This window comes from Amaranthus tricolor, chromosome 1 (assembly GCF_026212465.1).
Source record: "Amaranthus tricolor cultivar Red isolate AtriRed21 chromosome 1, ASM2621246v1, whole genome shotgun sequence".
Classification (NCBI taxonomy): Eukaryota; Viridiplantae; Streptophyta; class Magnoliopsida; order Caryophyllales; family Amaranthaceae; genus Amaranthus; species Amaranthus tricolor.
The window spans coordinates 15,541,881-15,557,081 of NC_080047.1; the positions used below are offsets into that span (position 1 = coordinate 15,541,881).

A 15,201-nucleotide genomic window follows, 5' to 3' on the forward strand; every position below is an offset into this window, starting at 1 on the left:
TCTTCAATACAATGCTCCTTTGACATCTACATAATACATATAATATATTAACGTTAGTGAACTTTCAAAAATAATGTTTACATTTACAATAATAAAACTAACAAAATACCTTATGTTAACTTTAACAATTGATGGAAAAGAATAAGAATGATGTAGAATGGATAAAATGAAGTATAAGAAATGATGGACCTATTTATACAACAACATTACAACGGCTATTTTCACATTCTAACGGCTATTTTTCTAATTAACAACGGCTAGTTTAGTTTTTAAATTTAAAAAAAAAAAAAAAAAAAACACCTAAAAGTCGCTGTTAGTAACAGCGACTGGTCAACTCCTTAAGTCGCTGTTACTAACAGCGACTTTCAACTTTTTATTTATTTATTTTTTTCCTTAATTCGCTGTTACTAACAGCGACTTACCCGAGGCTAGGCTTGGACGTACGGAAGCTTATTTTGGGACATAAGTTTTCCCCAATCTTACATTTGGAATTAAATTGTTTATTTATCTTATTTTTTTCAATCTTTCGGACATTGTCACATACATATGTCTCACTGCAGCAAAAAAAAAAAATTTCCACTCAACTTAGTTATTTTAGGTAATTTTTTATCTTTAATTTTTGTTTATTCGTTATCATACTATATACTAAAGTAATAGGAGACTGTAACACTTTATTATAAATAAGTAATTCGTTTAGAATTATGAATAAATTATTGCTTATTCTAAATATTTTGTCCTTCATATTCATTTGTCACTTTAAAATATTAATATATGTTTAATTTTTTAATTATAAAGTTTATATTTTACATTAAAAGAATACATTTATGTAAAATATTTATAAGGGAATTTCCATATAGTAACTTTGAGGTTTTGGATTTTACACATGGTAATTAAAATTTTTAAAAATCCACGTGGTAAACTTGAGATTTACCAAATTGTTCCACCGTGACCTTTTTGCACATTAAACGTTAATTTCGGAGCTTTAAGGCTGTTACACGATTCAACATTTCAAATGCCATCAGTTTCAACCATTTCCCCCAAAACATAAACCCTAATTCTACCATCATTCATTCAAATCATATTATTTTCCCAAATATAAAGATTGATAGAGTTAAGGTTTATGTTTTGAGGGAAAATGTTGAAACTAACGGCATTTGAAATGGTGAGTCGCATATATAGGCATACAACAGCCCTAAAGCTTCAAAATTAATATTTGCTAACGTTTTATGTGCAAAAAGGTCACGGTGGAACAAATTGGTAAACCTCAGAGTTATCATGTGGATATTTAAAAAGTTTTGATTATCACGTGGAAAACCCAAAACTTCGGAGTTATCACGTAAAATTCATCTGGTAAGTACTTAGTTATTTACAAAGTAAAACTAAACATGACATTAGAGTTTTCTCTATCTTGTTGTTATTGATAGACTTATTCACTTGCTATACTTATTAGTATAAACAATCAATTAAGCTACTACAAGTTAAAATGTGTAAACCAATATCCAAAGTACATAGTACGATAACGATTGATTAGGATCCCAAATTTGAAAAGTTTCATGTTGAAAACTCTTCAGAGGTGTTTGGTGTGTGGAATTATAAGATTGGAAGGGGAATTGAATTCTCACTTCTATAAAAATTCTATGTTTGAAAGGTGGGCTTGGGATTTGAATTGGGGATTGGGAATGGGAATGGGATTATGAGCAATGAATTTCTAAGGTTCCATTACCTGGGGGGGGGGGGGGGGGGCAAGTAATTAAAGATGGGAATTGGACTTGAGATTAAAAAGACTTGTATACCCTTATTTATAAAAAATTTCACCAATTTTTTTATTTCTAATGGAGATAAAATTGTAAATTTACATTTTATTTTCAAAACTTATCTATAATTCCCTACTTACTCCCATTAACATACCAAACAAAGGATTGGTAGTATATTATATAAATTCCTAAGATTCAAATTTGAATCCCAATTCTATCTTCAAATTCCCATTCCCATATACCAAACGACCCCATAGTATTATTTTCACATTTTCCCTCAATAGTGACTTAACATCAGAGGCGAAATAAATGAAAAATTCTTTAAAGATGCCGTGCAATTTCATATTTTTGCAACAATTTTGTATCCTTAAACACTTAACATATACTATACTTTCTCCTATTCATCTTAAGTGTCTCATTTCCTTATTTGGTCAAGTCACCTTAAATGTTTCATTTCTATTTTGGGTATGTTAATTTTACCAATTTACTCCTACTAAACTTAACCTTTTCTTACTTTTACACCTATTAACCCCACTTTATCCCTATTAAAATTTAAAAATATTACATTTTTTCCCTTCACATGTGGTCCCATTTGACCAGCTAAAAAATAATGAAAAGTCAAATGGAATACATTAGATGAATAGAAGAGAGTATAATTTAATATCAAGACCACTAATTTTTCAAGATCCTATACATCGAATATGTTGAATATACTCAAAACCAATCTTATTTAACCATAATAAAACTCGTCTAAGGCCAGAGTTTTGCCACCTAAATTTGCCATTCTAAACAAAAGTCATTGACGTTTCTTTTGTTGAATATTCTCACACGTTGCGTCTCTTCTTGCTCTTCCTTCAACTCCTTCAACTTTCACCTCATGATTTTGGAGCCTTTAACAAATGATTGTTTGTTAGTTGTTATTCATTGTCTAATCTAACTAGCTAGAAGAATGTCTTTATTTTGGCTCAAAGGTCAAATATTAATGGAAATATTTGATAAAAATTAATTACTATTCATTTACTGTTTATATTATCAAAAAAATAGATCAACTTGTCAAAACTAATAAAAAAATACTTTTAGTTACTTTTATTTTAATTTTATTTATTTTTTAAATGATTTTTATTTATTTATTTGACAAGTTAATAAATCAAAAGTAATCAACAACCTCGTCAAAAAGATATTTATCAAAGAGAAAATATTGTACTTTCCTAACATCATGTGAATACTGAATAGGACTATAAGAGTATATTTGTTCACGTTTGCATTTACTCTAAATGTTTTCCCTAGTAAATGCTAAATGGAAAAAATATCATCTTATGGCTTATGGAATAAAATCACTAGATATCGTACACGTAGAATAAAATCGAAAAAGTTTAAAGATTTTTCGTAAAAATATTTATATGAATAACAATATTACGTTTCTCAAAAGTTGTCAATCCAAATAGATAGCTAACGCATAGAACTATTAGAATATTTTAGCTTGGCCTTTCTTATTATTTGAGGTGTATAAATAGATACAAGAATAAGTTAAGTATGACAACTAGAATAATACATATTATAATACATCCTAGGAATATTAACATAATAAAATCTAAATATTTTATTCTATCAAATATTAAAATATCCTACTCCATCAAGAACCACGTATCAAAATAACGATCTAACATATAGCATAAAGGATGTTATAATTAGCCTTTGAGGCCGAACAACTACTCGAAGTAGCGGTTCAAATTTTACATTTATAAAAATAATTCAAAAAATTATAGTATAAAGAAAATAAATCCAAAAAATTTAGTGTGATTATTGTCTTTCGTGTTCAAAAAGTTGGATAATCCTTGGGTCACAACCAAGTATATTGAAAATGTATATATAAACAAGTTAAGACTTTCTTATTATCGATGAAATACTCAAATCTCATACATAAAATATTTCATTTGTTTTCACTTGAAAATTATCGAAGTGAGAACGTATTTATAGCCATTGCAATAATCTTTGTCTTTTTATTTTGTTGCATGACATCATCATCCACAAAAAGTAATTGTTGGGAGCACAAGGTTAGTACAAAGGGAAGTTTATCCCCTTGGGTGTACAATAGAAAATAATTTTCAATTTAGAGTTTGTTAAGCGAAATATTATATATATATATATATATATATATATATATATATATATATATATATATATATATATATATATATATATATATATATATATATATATATATATATATATATATATATATATATATATATATATATATATACACACGTGGTCAAGTTCTAGTGAGAACCAACCTTATATGAGAACCGTGAGAATCAATTTGTTTGATAAAAACGTGTTACTTATTATTGAAAATGTGTTACTTTTGGACAAAAAACTGTTGATTTTTTTTTTTAAAAAAAAAGTTGCTACTTTTTAGCGAAAAGGTGTTATTTTCAAAAAAAAAATCAAAAACAATCAATACAAAGTAATACGTTTTTTCCGAAAAGTAACAATTTTTATGTAAAAAGTAATACTTTTTTGTGAGTTTTGTTCAAAATTTTTTTCTGAAAGTAACACTTTTTTAAGGAAAAGTATCATCTTTTTTTTAAACAAAAATTTTATTAAAAAAACAACACTTTTTTGTTAGTCAAATTGGTTCTCACGGTTCTCGTATAAGAATGTTCTCACTGAAACTTCTTTTATATATATATATATATATATATATATATATATATATATATATATATATATATATATATATATATATATATATATATGATTTTTAAAAGTAATCTTACAGAAATTATTCCAAAGAAATCCTTTTTAGAAATAAAATTGTTTAGCATTGTATTTTTATAAAAGTTTTGAAAAACAGAAATAGTTTTGGACGTTTAGCCTTTTTCTATTCTACTTTAAAACATCTTTGATGTGGATTGAGTATGATTAAAAAAATAAATGTAAAAATACAATTGGTGTGGATCTAAGAAAAACAATGCATCATCTAAAGTCATTTATAGCATGTGTGACGTATTTGAACAAAACTGCATTCGTTGGCTACGTGGATTTCTAAGGTCACATACACATGTTGGAGTGCTTAAGATTTTAAGATTCCTTGATGGTTATGTTTCTAATTGGCAAAGAACATCAACATCAATAAGAAAAGGACTAGTTTAATATGCAAATTAGAGACTAAACTAGTAGAAAAGGAGATCCAACTAGCAAATATCATACACTAAGAAATACTTTTATGCCAAATGTGGACAACACATTAACTATCATGGCAAATAAGAAAAGGACTTAGAGTTGATCCTTCATGCAAATGCACTTTTACTGGAAAATGGCTCAGTTTAACTAGGTGACTGAATGTTAGCCGTGACTCCATCATACATGTTTTGTATTGCCTTAATATATCTCAATGGTATTCCATTAGCCTTGAGGATATATAATGTTATGTAATACGCTATCATAAATCTTTTTCAGATCTATGAACATCATATGCAAATCTTTCTCCATCAACCACGTTTAGACATAACTATCCTCAATAGTGGATTGTCTTAGCATGAACTCAAGTCGATTCTCTTAGATCATCGTTTCTCGCTCGAGTCTTCTCTCCGTTACTCTTTTCCACAATTAATTTTTATTGTGACATAGAAGTTTGTTCCTCTATAATTCACACATAACAAAACATCACATTATTTTTGTTTTTTTGGAGAGAGGATGTGAATTTTTGAGATGAGGAAACAGTTTCCTAGAAACTTCCTTATGTTTACTACTACTGAGAATGTCCTTCGGGGCTTTTAAACTGAACCTTTGACTCTTAAATTTATTCTAAATATATTTTCTTTGGAAAAGACACACATTGAATACCAGCCAATTGATGAACAGACAGTAGTCAGTTTGTCATTTAGTTCTCACAAACCTTAGGGTAATTCTCACCAAAATTTGAGTTAGTAATCAAGTAGTATTAGCTTTAACAATGAGACTTGAGAATAATGATACAATTTCCAATCGTGATTTGGCAATAACTATCAAAGACATGACTAAAAAAAAATTAAATCAAAAGGATTAAAAATTTATAATTATTAACCTTTGACTCGTTGGATCAATCATAATTCAAATAAAAATAAGAAAATAACTTAATCCAAACCCGATACAATTGTTAAAACAAGTCAAAACAATAAGTTATGTTCTATAACCCAAATATTATAACCCTTATCATCAACAACAATTTCAATACAACAATTTATCTTCTTCTTGTTAGTAGCAATGCTTAAACCCTAAGATCTAGTGGAAAAAGTTTATGTCATTACTTTAAAAGATCAACATCATACGAATATTTTTTGAGAAGACTAAAAATTAATGTGACCCTCTCATTTTTTACAAATTGCAAAATAGGTAATACTTAGTAAAAAGAGAAATTGAGTTAGAGAATGTGACAAATACGTAAAATTAGTAGAACAAACTAGAATAAAAATTGGTGTAAAATAAGAGGGACCAAAGAAATTTATCGTGAATAATTGTACTCAATCGATTTTTATTTATTCTTTTCATTTTACGCAAATAAAAATTTCATAAAGTTTTTTTCGTTATGAATCCGTTCACATCTTAATAAACAAAAACAACTTTAATTATTTAACACATTTTACTAAAAAGCATCACATATTTATCTATTTATTAATCCCATAATTTACTATTTTGAGACATTTTGTTGACATTTACCATTTTAACCTCAATTGATAGGGCGAGTAGAAAGCAGCAATGAAAGATGACCGCCTTTGTGAGCAGGTGGTCTAGAGTCTAGCCTTGCCGGTGCGTTGCCGTCCCAACTCCCAAGCTGCATAAATATCTCTCTCATTATATCAATTCAAATCCATTTCGCAAACCGCCCATTCCAACAAGTCTTTGGTTCGAATTACTCCAAACAGTGAGAGTTGAAAGAAGAAAATGGCAGACAACCAGAACCAGAAACTGAGATTAAGCATTGCATTCGCAATCGCATGCATCTCAGTTTCTGTCTACTTTACTGTTCAACGTCGAAGACAACGTAATAAATGTTCCTCCAAAAATTTGTGTTATTTGTCTTCTGAATTTAAACCACAATCTACTTTCAAGCGACTTTTGGCCGATAATTCTTATTCTCCTTTCAAGCATTTCAAGCTTTCCGACTCTGCTGACGGTACTTAAATTTACTTTTTCTGTGGTATTTGGCTTATATTATTTTTGTGTTATTTGTCTTAAAATAGTCTTTTTTTTTGTGTTTTTTGAATTTGTGTTATATGAAAATTAAGATTAAGAAAAGACTGGTTTTGTCAAGGTCACCATAAGTGTCGTTTGTAATTCTTATTTTCCTGGAGTGTTTGAAGCTTCTTGGGTTCTGCATAAATTTGCTTGGTGTTTGGATTGTATAAGACAAATGGGATCTAGTGTTTGTAGGAAATTTGATTTTCCCTCTGAGCTTCTATATGTTGTGGCATCTTCCAACAACTGTCCATCATCAGAAGGGAGAGGAGTAGCTACTTTCCTGTAGTCACTTAACCCAATGTCTAATAACAAATCTTTTATGGACTTCTCCTGGAATGTATTACACCTTCAGAGCAATCAGGCAGCTCTGTTCCCAGAAAATAGTGAAGAATCCCCAAAATTCATGATGCTGTACACAACATGTCAACATCTTAGATGGGTTATATTATTGCTGATTTGATTAGGATATTTTCCTGTTATTAAAAACATCATTAATGTAAACTGCACATAGGCTAGGAGATTATGAAAAGAAAGGGGTACTAAGTAAAGATTGAGACATGGAACATTGATAGTTTGATGGGTACATATTTAGAGTTAGTGGACATCGGAATTTGAGAAAAAAATTAACATTTAATGCTTTTAAATTCCAATCGACAAAATAATTTAGAGATGTGGTCAAAACAAGGGTAGGAGTAAGGCTGAATTATAAATTGTTGTGTTCGGGCTGGATAGAAACTGGAATGAAGTTTGTGTTATTACATATGAACAAAAAATTAAGAATATGGTAGAGGTGTGGCGAAAGAACGATAGGATCATAAGAGTGAATATATATATGGTAAAGAAATTTTAAATGTCATAAGCGTCTATGCACTATAAATGAGGTTTGAGGAATCAATTAAAACAAAATTTTGGGAGGATCTAGATGATATGGCGCAAACCATACCGTCAAGTGAGAAGTTGTATATCAATGAGATTTGGATGGGCATGTAGGGGTAAGTTACAATGGTTACGAAAGTTTTTATATAGAGGTTTAGCTATTAAAATAGAAATGCAAAAGGAGAGTCCATTTTGAATTATCACTTTTATACAATTTGTTGGTTCTAAAATATGGTTTAAGAAGAGAGATAGCCATTTGTTGACTTTTAGAATTAGAGTAAATGCTTGAAAAATCAATTACTTTTTGACAAGAAGGTTAGAGGTAGTTGCTTAAATGGTAACTTACTTCTTAGGAGTGTGTGGCCATCCAATACATACGTGTTGTTCAGGATGTTCGCTTGTAAGAAAGATAGAAGGAGAAGAAAGCTAAAAAGGAACGAATGATTAGATGGTGAAGATTAATGGAGGATTTTGTTAAAGTTGTCGAGAAGGTTGTTAAAGAATTTGATTGGAGATGGCTTCAAATGCGGATGCTAGAAAAAAAGAAAATTATTTTTCTCTAATAGCTAAGAAAATTTTAGGAGAATCAAGGGGCAATATCATGGTAAAGAAGGATACAAAGTTTTAGCACGAAGAAGTCAAAGAAGCGGTACACAATAAAAATGTTATTTTGCATTAGCCAATTGCAAGAGTGAGGAAACATGAGTTAAATATAAGAAAATAAAACGAACGTAAAAGTAGGTTTTTCGAGGCGAAATTGAAGATTTTGCAAAAGGAATTCGACAAACCAAATTTCAAATCAAGGATTAGTTTAATAACATTGTATTCCAGCACGAGGAACATTAAGGATCGATGAAGAGAATATTTTGACGAGTTATTTGATGGTGAATAAGGAGATATTTTTGGAGACCTATTCGTGGATCGTTGCACTGGAGAAACATTAGGAATCACAACTTGGAACACTGGCAGTAACGTTTTTGGTTTGCTGCTGTTAAAGCGGTTTGAACCACTCAAAAAGGGTGTCAATTGAAACCCTAACGAAAGGGTCTAAGGAAAAAAAAGCAAAAAGAGGAGAAAGAATTGATGTAAAAGAGAAAAGAAAACTTACCAAATGTGTCTAAGGTTGAGTTCAGAATCAGTTGAAGAAAAGAGAACTAGAAAGCAAAAAAGGAAGAAGCATACATGAGATTTAAATCGAGGACATAAATAGTGGGAGAAAGGGAAAGTGACATGAGAAAGGAAGCGGAAAAGTTAATTTTTTAATTGCATTTAGACTACATGTCTTGGGACTTTAATATGAATAAGTACTACTTGTCTTGAGACATTAATAATTTGTCTTGGGGCTTTAATAATTTATGAGAATTTAGATGTATTTTTTGTTTTGATTATAATCTTTAAATAGAATTACTTTATTTATCTTGTGGGAAATTAGGTGTATTTTAACAAGTTAATAAAAGTAGTATTCACATTTAAAATTATTATTATTATCATTAGGAAAAATTGCCCAAAATAGTTCAACCTTTTAATGAGTTTCTATAATAATCCAAACTTTTGATTAACCATGAATAAAAACGAACTTTAAATTGTGTTATCCTCTAGCGTCCAAATATTTCTATAAAGCAACTTCTTTACGCACTAAAAGACAATTTAAATTAAAAAAAATCCCAACCGATCTCCTTTTTCCTCCACCATGACAACCACCTCATCCCCTTCCTATCAGCCCATCCCATCCTCTCCCCACCCTTATTGCCATACACGTTACATCCCTTTCCCTTCGGCCAACGTCACACGAAATGAGATTCATTTCGATACGAGAAACGGAAACAGAAACGAGAAATGAATATGGAAACAAGAAACATTAGTTTAGAGTTTCGAAAACGTTAAGAAACGTAGTGCAATTTTTACCATTAAAATAATAAATAAAAGAAAATAAGTAAAAAATGAAAAAGAAAAAATAAGGAAAAGAAAAGAAAAATAAAATGGAAGGAAAATGAAAAGGGAAAGGAACGATCGAGGTTGAGAAAGCCCTTACCTTAGCAAACCAGATCGAGCGTTCTTGTACGTTTTTAGAACGAACGATCTGGAATCTGGGACAATGATCCACATTTTGTGCACCTATAAACCCCATGACAACTAAAATTTACACCATCTTCATTCAAATTCAACATAACCCATGACAAATTGATCCAAGAGTTAAAATCATTCTCATTAGAACTATTTCTAACAAGCATAAATATCCCAAAATGGCACAAAATGCATCAACTACATCTTTAATTAAAATGCAACAAATAGCAAGATACAATGATACAAAGCTTTAACCTGCCTTGAAAAGCTTGATGTCCAAAAACTATTCTTTCTCTTTCTTTCTTTGCTAAATTTATCAATACATTATACTGAATTTGGATGAAATTTTGCGGAGATTAGGATGGTAGCATAGTGTAAATATGTGGTAATGGTTGCAAACACGGTAACAAAACTGTAACAGGAGTGATGCAGTTCACTAATGCCTAATATCAGTCGAAAACATAAGCTATCCCTTGATACGGCCCAAAACACGGGCTTTTTACATCTTTACAACGCGGAAAAAATATCAATGCATTTATTTTGAAAACCTTTACAACGTGGCCGATGTGATGCAATGCGACCTTGTTTTTACACTATGGATAGTAGTGGTGGTGGTGGAAGAGATAAAGTAGGGGAATGGTGGTGGAAGGGGAGGGGTGTGCTCTTGTTGGGCCAATGGGTGAAGGAGTGTGCACTGTGCAGGGGCTTTGGTGAAGGAAATGGGGCTAGGGTGGTGGTCATGGTGGGGGTGTTTTCTTAGTTTTTTGTTTAATTTTATCTTTTTTTTATTAAATTACATACAATAGTAGGTTACTTTCCTTGTTTTGATGTTAGTGGGAAACACACCTTTAAGTACGTATTATTCATAGTTGGTCAAAAGTCGAGATTATTGTAGGGAAATTAGAAAAATGTTGAATTATTCTGGGCAATATTTTCTATTATTATTATTATTATTATTATTATCATCATCATCATCATTATTATTATTATTATTATTATTATTATTATTATTATTATTATTATTATTATTTTAGTTTTACTTTTATGATTTGTAATTTATGTACTTGAGTTTGGTGCTTCAAAAAATTGGTTTATAAGTTTTTACATGATTCTGCATTTATTTGTATGTCATAGGATCACATTTCATTTTCTATGTTTTTGAAACTTATAATTATCGTTTCTCGTTCTCGTTTCCGTTTCTCGTATCGTATAAAATTTTGTTTCTTTCAACATTGGACTAACCATCGCTCTTGAGAAAGAAAATAGAGAATTTCTGCAAAAGATCAAGAAATCAGAAGTTGAGAGGGTTTTAAAGAAAATGAAGCTATGAAAATGGTGAGATCAAATGGTATACCTATTGAAGTATAGAGATGTCTAGGGATTGCTGGTTGATTTATTCAACAAGAAAATTTGGAGGACAAACAAGAAACCCAGTTAATAGAGAAAAGAAGTACTCTTAAAACTCATTTACAAGAACAAAGGATTTGTATGAGTTGCTCCAACTACTAAGGAATAAGACTCTTGAGGTGGAAGTTTGTCATACATGGCATATTCCTAGGGTCATAAGTAATGTAAAAGAATAAAAGTTAGTTAGAGTTGTATATTTAGGGTGTTATGTTAGTAGTCTTTTATTAGCTTGTAATCTTGTTTGTATTTCCCCTTCTATATCTTATAAATAGAGGGGAGTAAAAGATATTTGAAAGGATAGGAAATATCTAGAGAGAAAAGTGGAAACACTTAGGAGTGATTAGGAGACTCGAATGTCTCATACTTAGGAGTGTCTGGGAGACTCGAACGTCCCTTAGTATCGTTCTTGTTTTCATTAATAAAGGTTGTTTTGATTACCATCTTGGCTGATCTGTTACATAGGTATCAGAGCAAGAATTTCGGTCTTGTGGGTAGTCTAGATGGATCAATTGGAACAGAATTTGATAAGGTTGAAGAAAGCCCTAGCGCTAGATCTTTTTCCCAAGGAAGAAATGGGAAATCCGAATACCCACAAAAATGATCTTGATGCGTTTTTTAAGGGTTTAGGGGCTGAAATTCATCCGTTAGATATGCTCCAAAAGGCTGTCCAGAATGATATTATTCACTCATTCAAAACAACATCCACAAATGAAATTTATGAAAAGATGGAAAAAGGCATTTGTGAGATTTGTGATGAACATTTAGATTCGAAACATGAATGTAGTCACAAAGGGTATTCACTTCTCATCTTACATCAAGATATGGAAAATGAATTAATGGCATTTGTATTCCATAAAGAAAGAAAAGAAGATATCCAAGAAGAGGTTGTGAGGGTTGATGATATGGAAAGGAAGGTAAGAGAGCTGGTTAAATGTGAGGGTCAAAGAACAGATCAACAATCAAAGAACCAAGAAGAGGATCCAAGATCAGTGGAGAAGATCAAGGGAAGGTTGAGCAAAAGTGATAAGACTACAGTAGAGCTAGATAAAGAAAAGGCCAGAAGAAAAAAAACAAAGGGCAGAAGATATTTGAGAAAGGAGGTAAAGATGAAAGGGGAAACAAAAAAAAGAAAGCATAAAGAAAAAGAAAAAGAAAAACAGTATGTAAAAACATGAAAAAATGAGAAGGGAAAAGAGAAAGATAAGAAAAGAGGCTTGGGATGCTCATGAAGAGAGGAAGTTAGGTCAAGTTGGTAGTGGTTCTGGGGGAGGTCCGGGTTGGCGGCGCCGGAACCAAGGGAAGGCAGAGGCACCGTTGGAGGCGGTTGAATGGCGTGAGAATCAAAGAGCAAAGTAAGAAAAAATTTAGGGTTTATAGGGATCAAAAAATTGAGTAGAAAGGGGAGAAAAGGAGGCGGCTCCATAGTGGTGCATAAGGTCGTCAGCGACGAGACATTGCTTACGGTCACTAGAACGAGGTGGGTGGCGACCAAAGGGTCGACAATTGGGAAGTTGGTAGGAAACAAAGGGGGTAGAGGAGAGGAAAATGAAAGAACCACTGTAATTTTAGGGTGGTATGGTCTGGAGGACGCTAGAAAACGACGATGGTATGCCGGCAAGAGAATGTGGAAAAGGAAGGGAGTTACCGCCTGGAATCTGCTCATCGTGAAACCAAGGCGGATGATCGACGACATGAAGACCGCAGAAAAGGCCGGGAAATTAGGGGGCATCCCTAGGAAAGTGAAGCGGCTGGCCGGCGTGTGGGAGAAGTTGTCGGCAGGTGGAAGCAGTTGGAAAGGGAGGTTGATTTTTTAGGGTATCCGAAATGGAAAGAAAGCAGTGAGAAGGGTCGAAGATTGTGGGTTATTTTCTGGGGTTATTTTTTTCAACCAAGCAATGACATCATCAATGACCTCAGCTGGGCAGCTGATGACGTCAGCGATGCTGGAATGTGTTGTGCAGCTAATGACGTCAGCAATTTAACAATGGTTTGGGCTGCTGATATGTTTCTGAAATTTAATTTGAGGAAGATCCAAAACATGTTAACTCCAAGATCATTTGCAATTTGGAAGAATTCCAGCCCATCAGAAATTTTTTCTACTTCAACTTTGCTCAACCTACTAACTCCTTTAACCCACTACTACAAAACCTTCAATCCTAAAGGCACACTCAAGTACTTGGTCGGGCTTATATGTGCTCCAGTTGTAGATGACTCGAGTGTGGATGTCAACATTTGGTCCCGATTTACATTTTACCCACCTTGAGGACAAGGTGGATCTTTAGGCGGCCGATATTGTCATACATGGCATATTCCTAGGGTCATATATAATGTAAAAGAATAAAAGTTAGTATAGTTGTATCTTTAGGGTGTTATGTTAGTAGTCTTTTATTAGCTTGTATTCTTGTTTGTATTTCCCCTCCCATATATTATAAATAGAGGGAGTATGAATATTTGAAAGGATAGGAAATATCTAGAGAGAGAAGTGGAAACACTTAGGAGTGATTGGGAGACTCGAACGTCCCATACTTAGGAGTGTCTGGGAGACTCGAACGTCCCTTAGTGTCGTTCTTGTTTTCATTAATAAAGGTTGTTTTGATTACCATCTTGGCTGATCTGCTACAAAGTTATGGGAAAGAGTAATAGAAATATGTATAAGATGTATATGAGCATAGAAACAATTCAAATATATGCTTGGGAGATTTTTTTAAAAAAAGCAATTCATCTTATGAATTTAATGGAGTACTTGTGATACTAGAAAAAAACTTGCTCATCGTATTCATTGACTTGAAAAAGACATACAATAAGGTAGCAAAAAAAGTATTTTGGTGGACAATGAAAAAAAATATTCTCAGGAAATTTATTGATATAATGCAAGATATGTATTAAGAATTGTAGAGTCATGACATGTGGAGGTCAAAAAAGGATTTTCCAATCACAATTGCCCTTCATCAAAGTTCAGTCAGTCATAAGCTCTTTTTTGCAACAAAATAGATGGTATTACTCAATCATTCTAAGAAGTGCCTTCGTGCATGTTGTTTGCCCACAAAATTGTTCTGGCACATGTGACCGCAAGAGGGTAAATGCTAATTTAGAACGATGGGGACAAGAGTTGCAGTCACATGGTTTAAACTAAGTCGGAGTTAGACGAAGTACTTGAAGTTATTTCAATGGGTTGATAAAGATAATCCCATTGATTGGCAATATCAAGTGATAAATCAACTTCTTGTCGAGAATAAAAGGTTGATGAATAAGTTTGTAACACTTAAATAACTTGTGTAGAAGCTGAGGAAGAGAATAATTGAGGTGCTTGGTCAATGTCACATGATTTGTGATTCGGTTTGATTCCTACGGATTCGGATTCGCGATTCGCTAGGTGACATTTTAGTTTGTTTGCTTAGGTTGTTTGGTTTGATTTTTAGGTATTGTTTAATTTAATTGTAATAAATATAAGTAGTCATGACATTAATGTATATTATAAATAAAATAATGTGATTGTAAAAAAAAAATAATGTGACATTAAATAATAGAAAAAGAAAAGTTAAATGAAGGGCTTTTAACCCGCATTCCCAAAGACTCAAAGTCAGTCTAAAATAAAAGGGCAAGAATAAACAAAAACGTAAACCCTAGACATGGCGGCTGGAGTGAACATCAAGAAAAATCAAAGCCTTCATAGCCTGTAAGTTTTTTTTTCTCAATGCGTTTTTGTTTTCTGTCCTTTTCTATTCTCTTCAATTTCTTCAGTTCCTTTTTTTCTTTTCTTGGTGTTGAATTTCAAAGCTTGAGAAAGCTTCAATCTTTTGCAAACGTGAACATTGTCGTCGTCGATTTGAATCGGGCATCAAGGCGATTCAATCGGCGAACGAACCGCGATTCAGGC

General features: G+C 31.9%; 1 protein-coding gene across 3 annotated transcripts in view; it reads left to right on the forward strand.

Moving 5' to 3' along the window:
• The first annotated feature begins 6,451 nt into the window (after positions 1–6,451).
• LOC130805668 (protein RRP6-like 3) overlaps positions 6,452–15,201 on the forward strand; it is a 31,364-nt gene continuing 22,614 nt past the window's right edge. For all 3 annotated transcript variants that reach the window (XR_009040214.1, XM_057670451.1, XM_057670456.1), the window contains exon 1: positions 6,452–6,912. Coding sequence is in view for 2 of the 3 variants with exons in the window: in XM_057670451.1 (XP_057526434.1) it covers positions 6,681–6,912 (232 nt within the window). In the remaining variant the exon portion in view is untranslated. The remainder of the gene's footprint in view (positions 6,913–15,201) is intronic.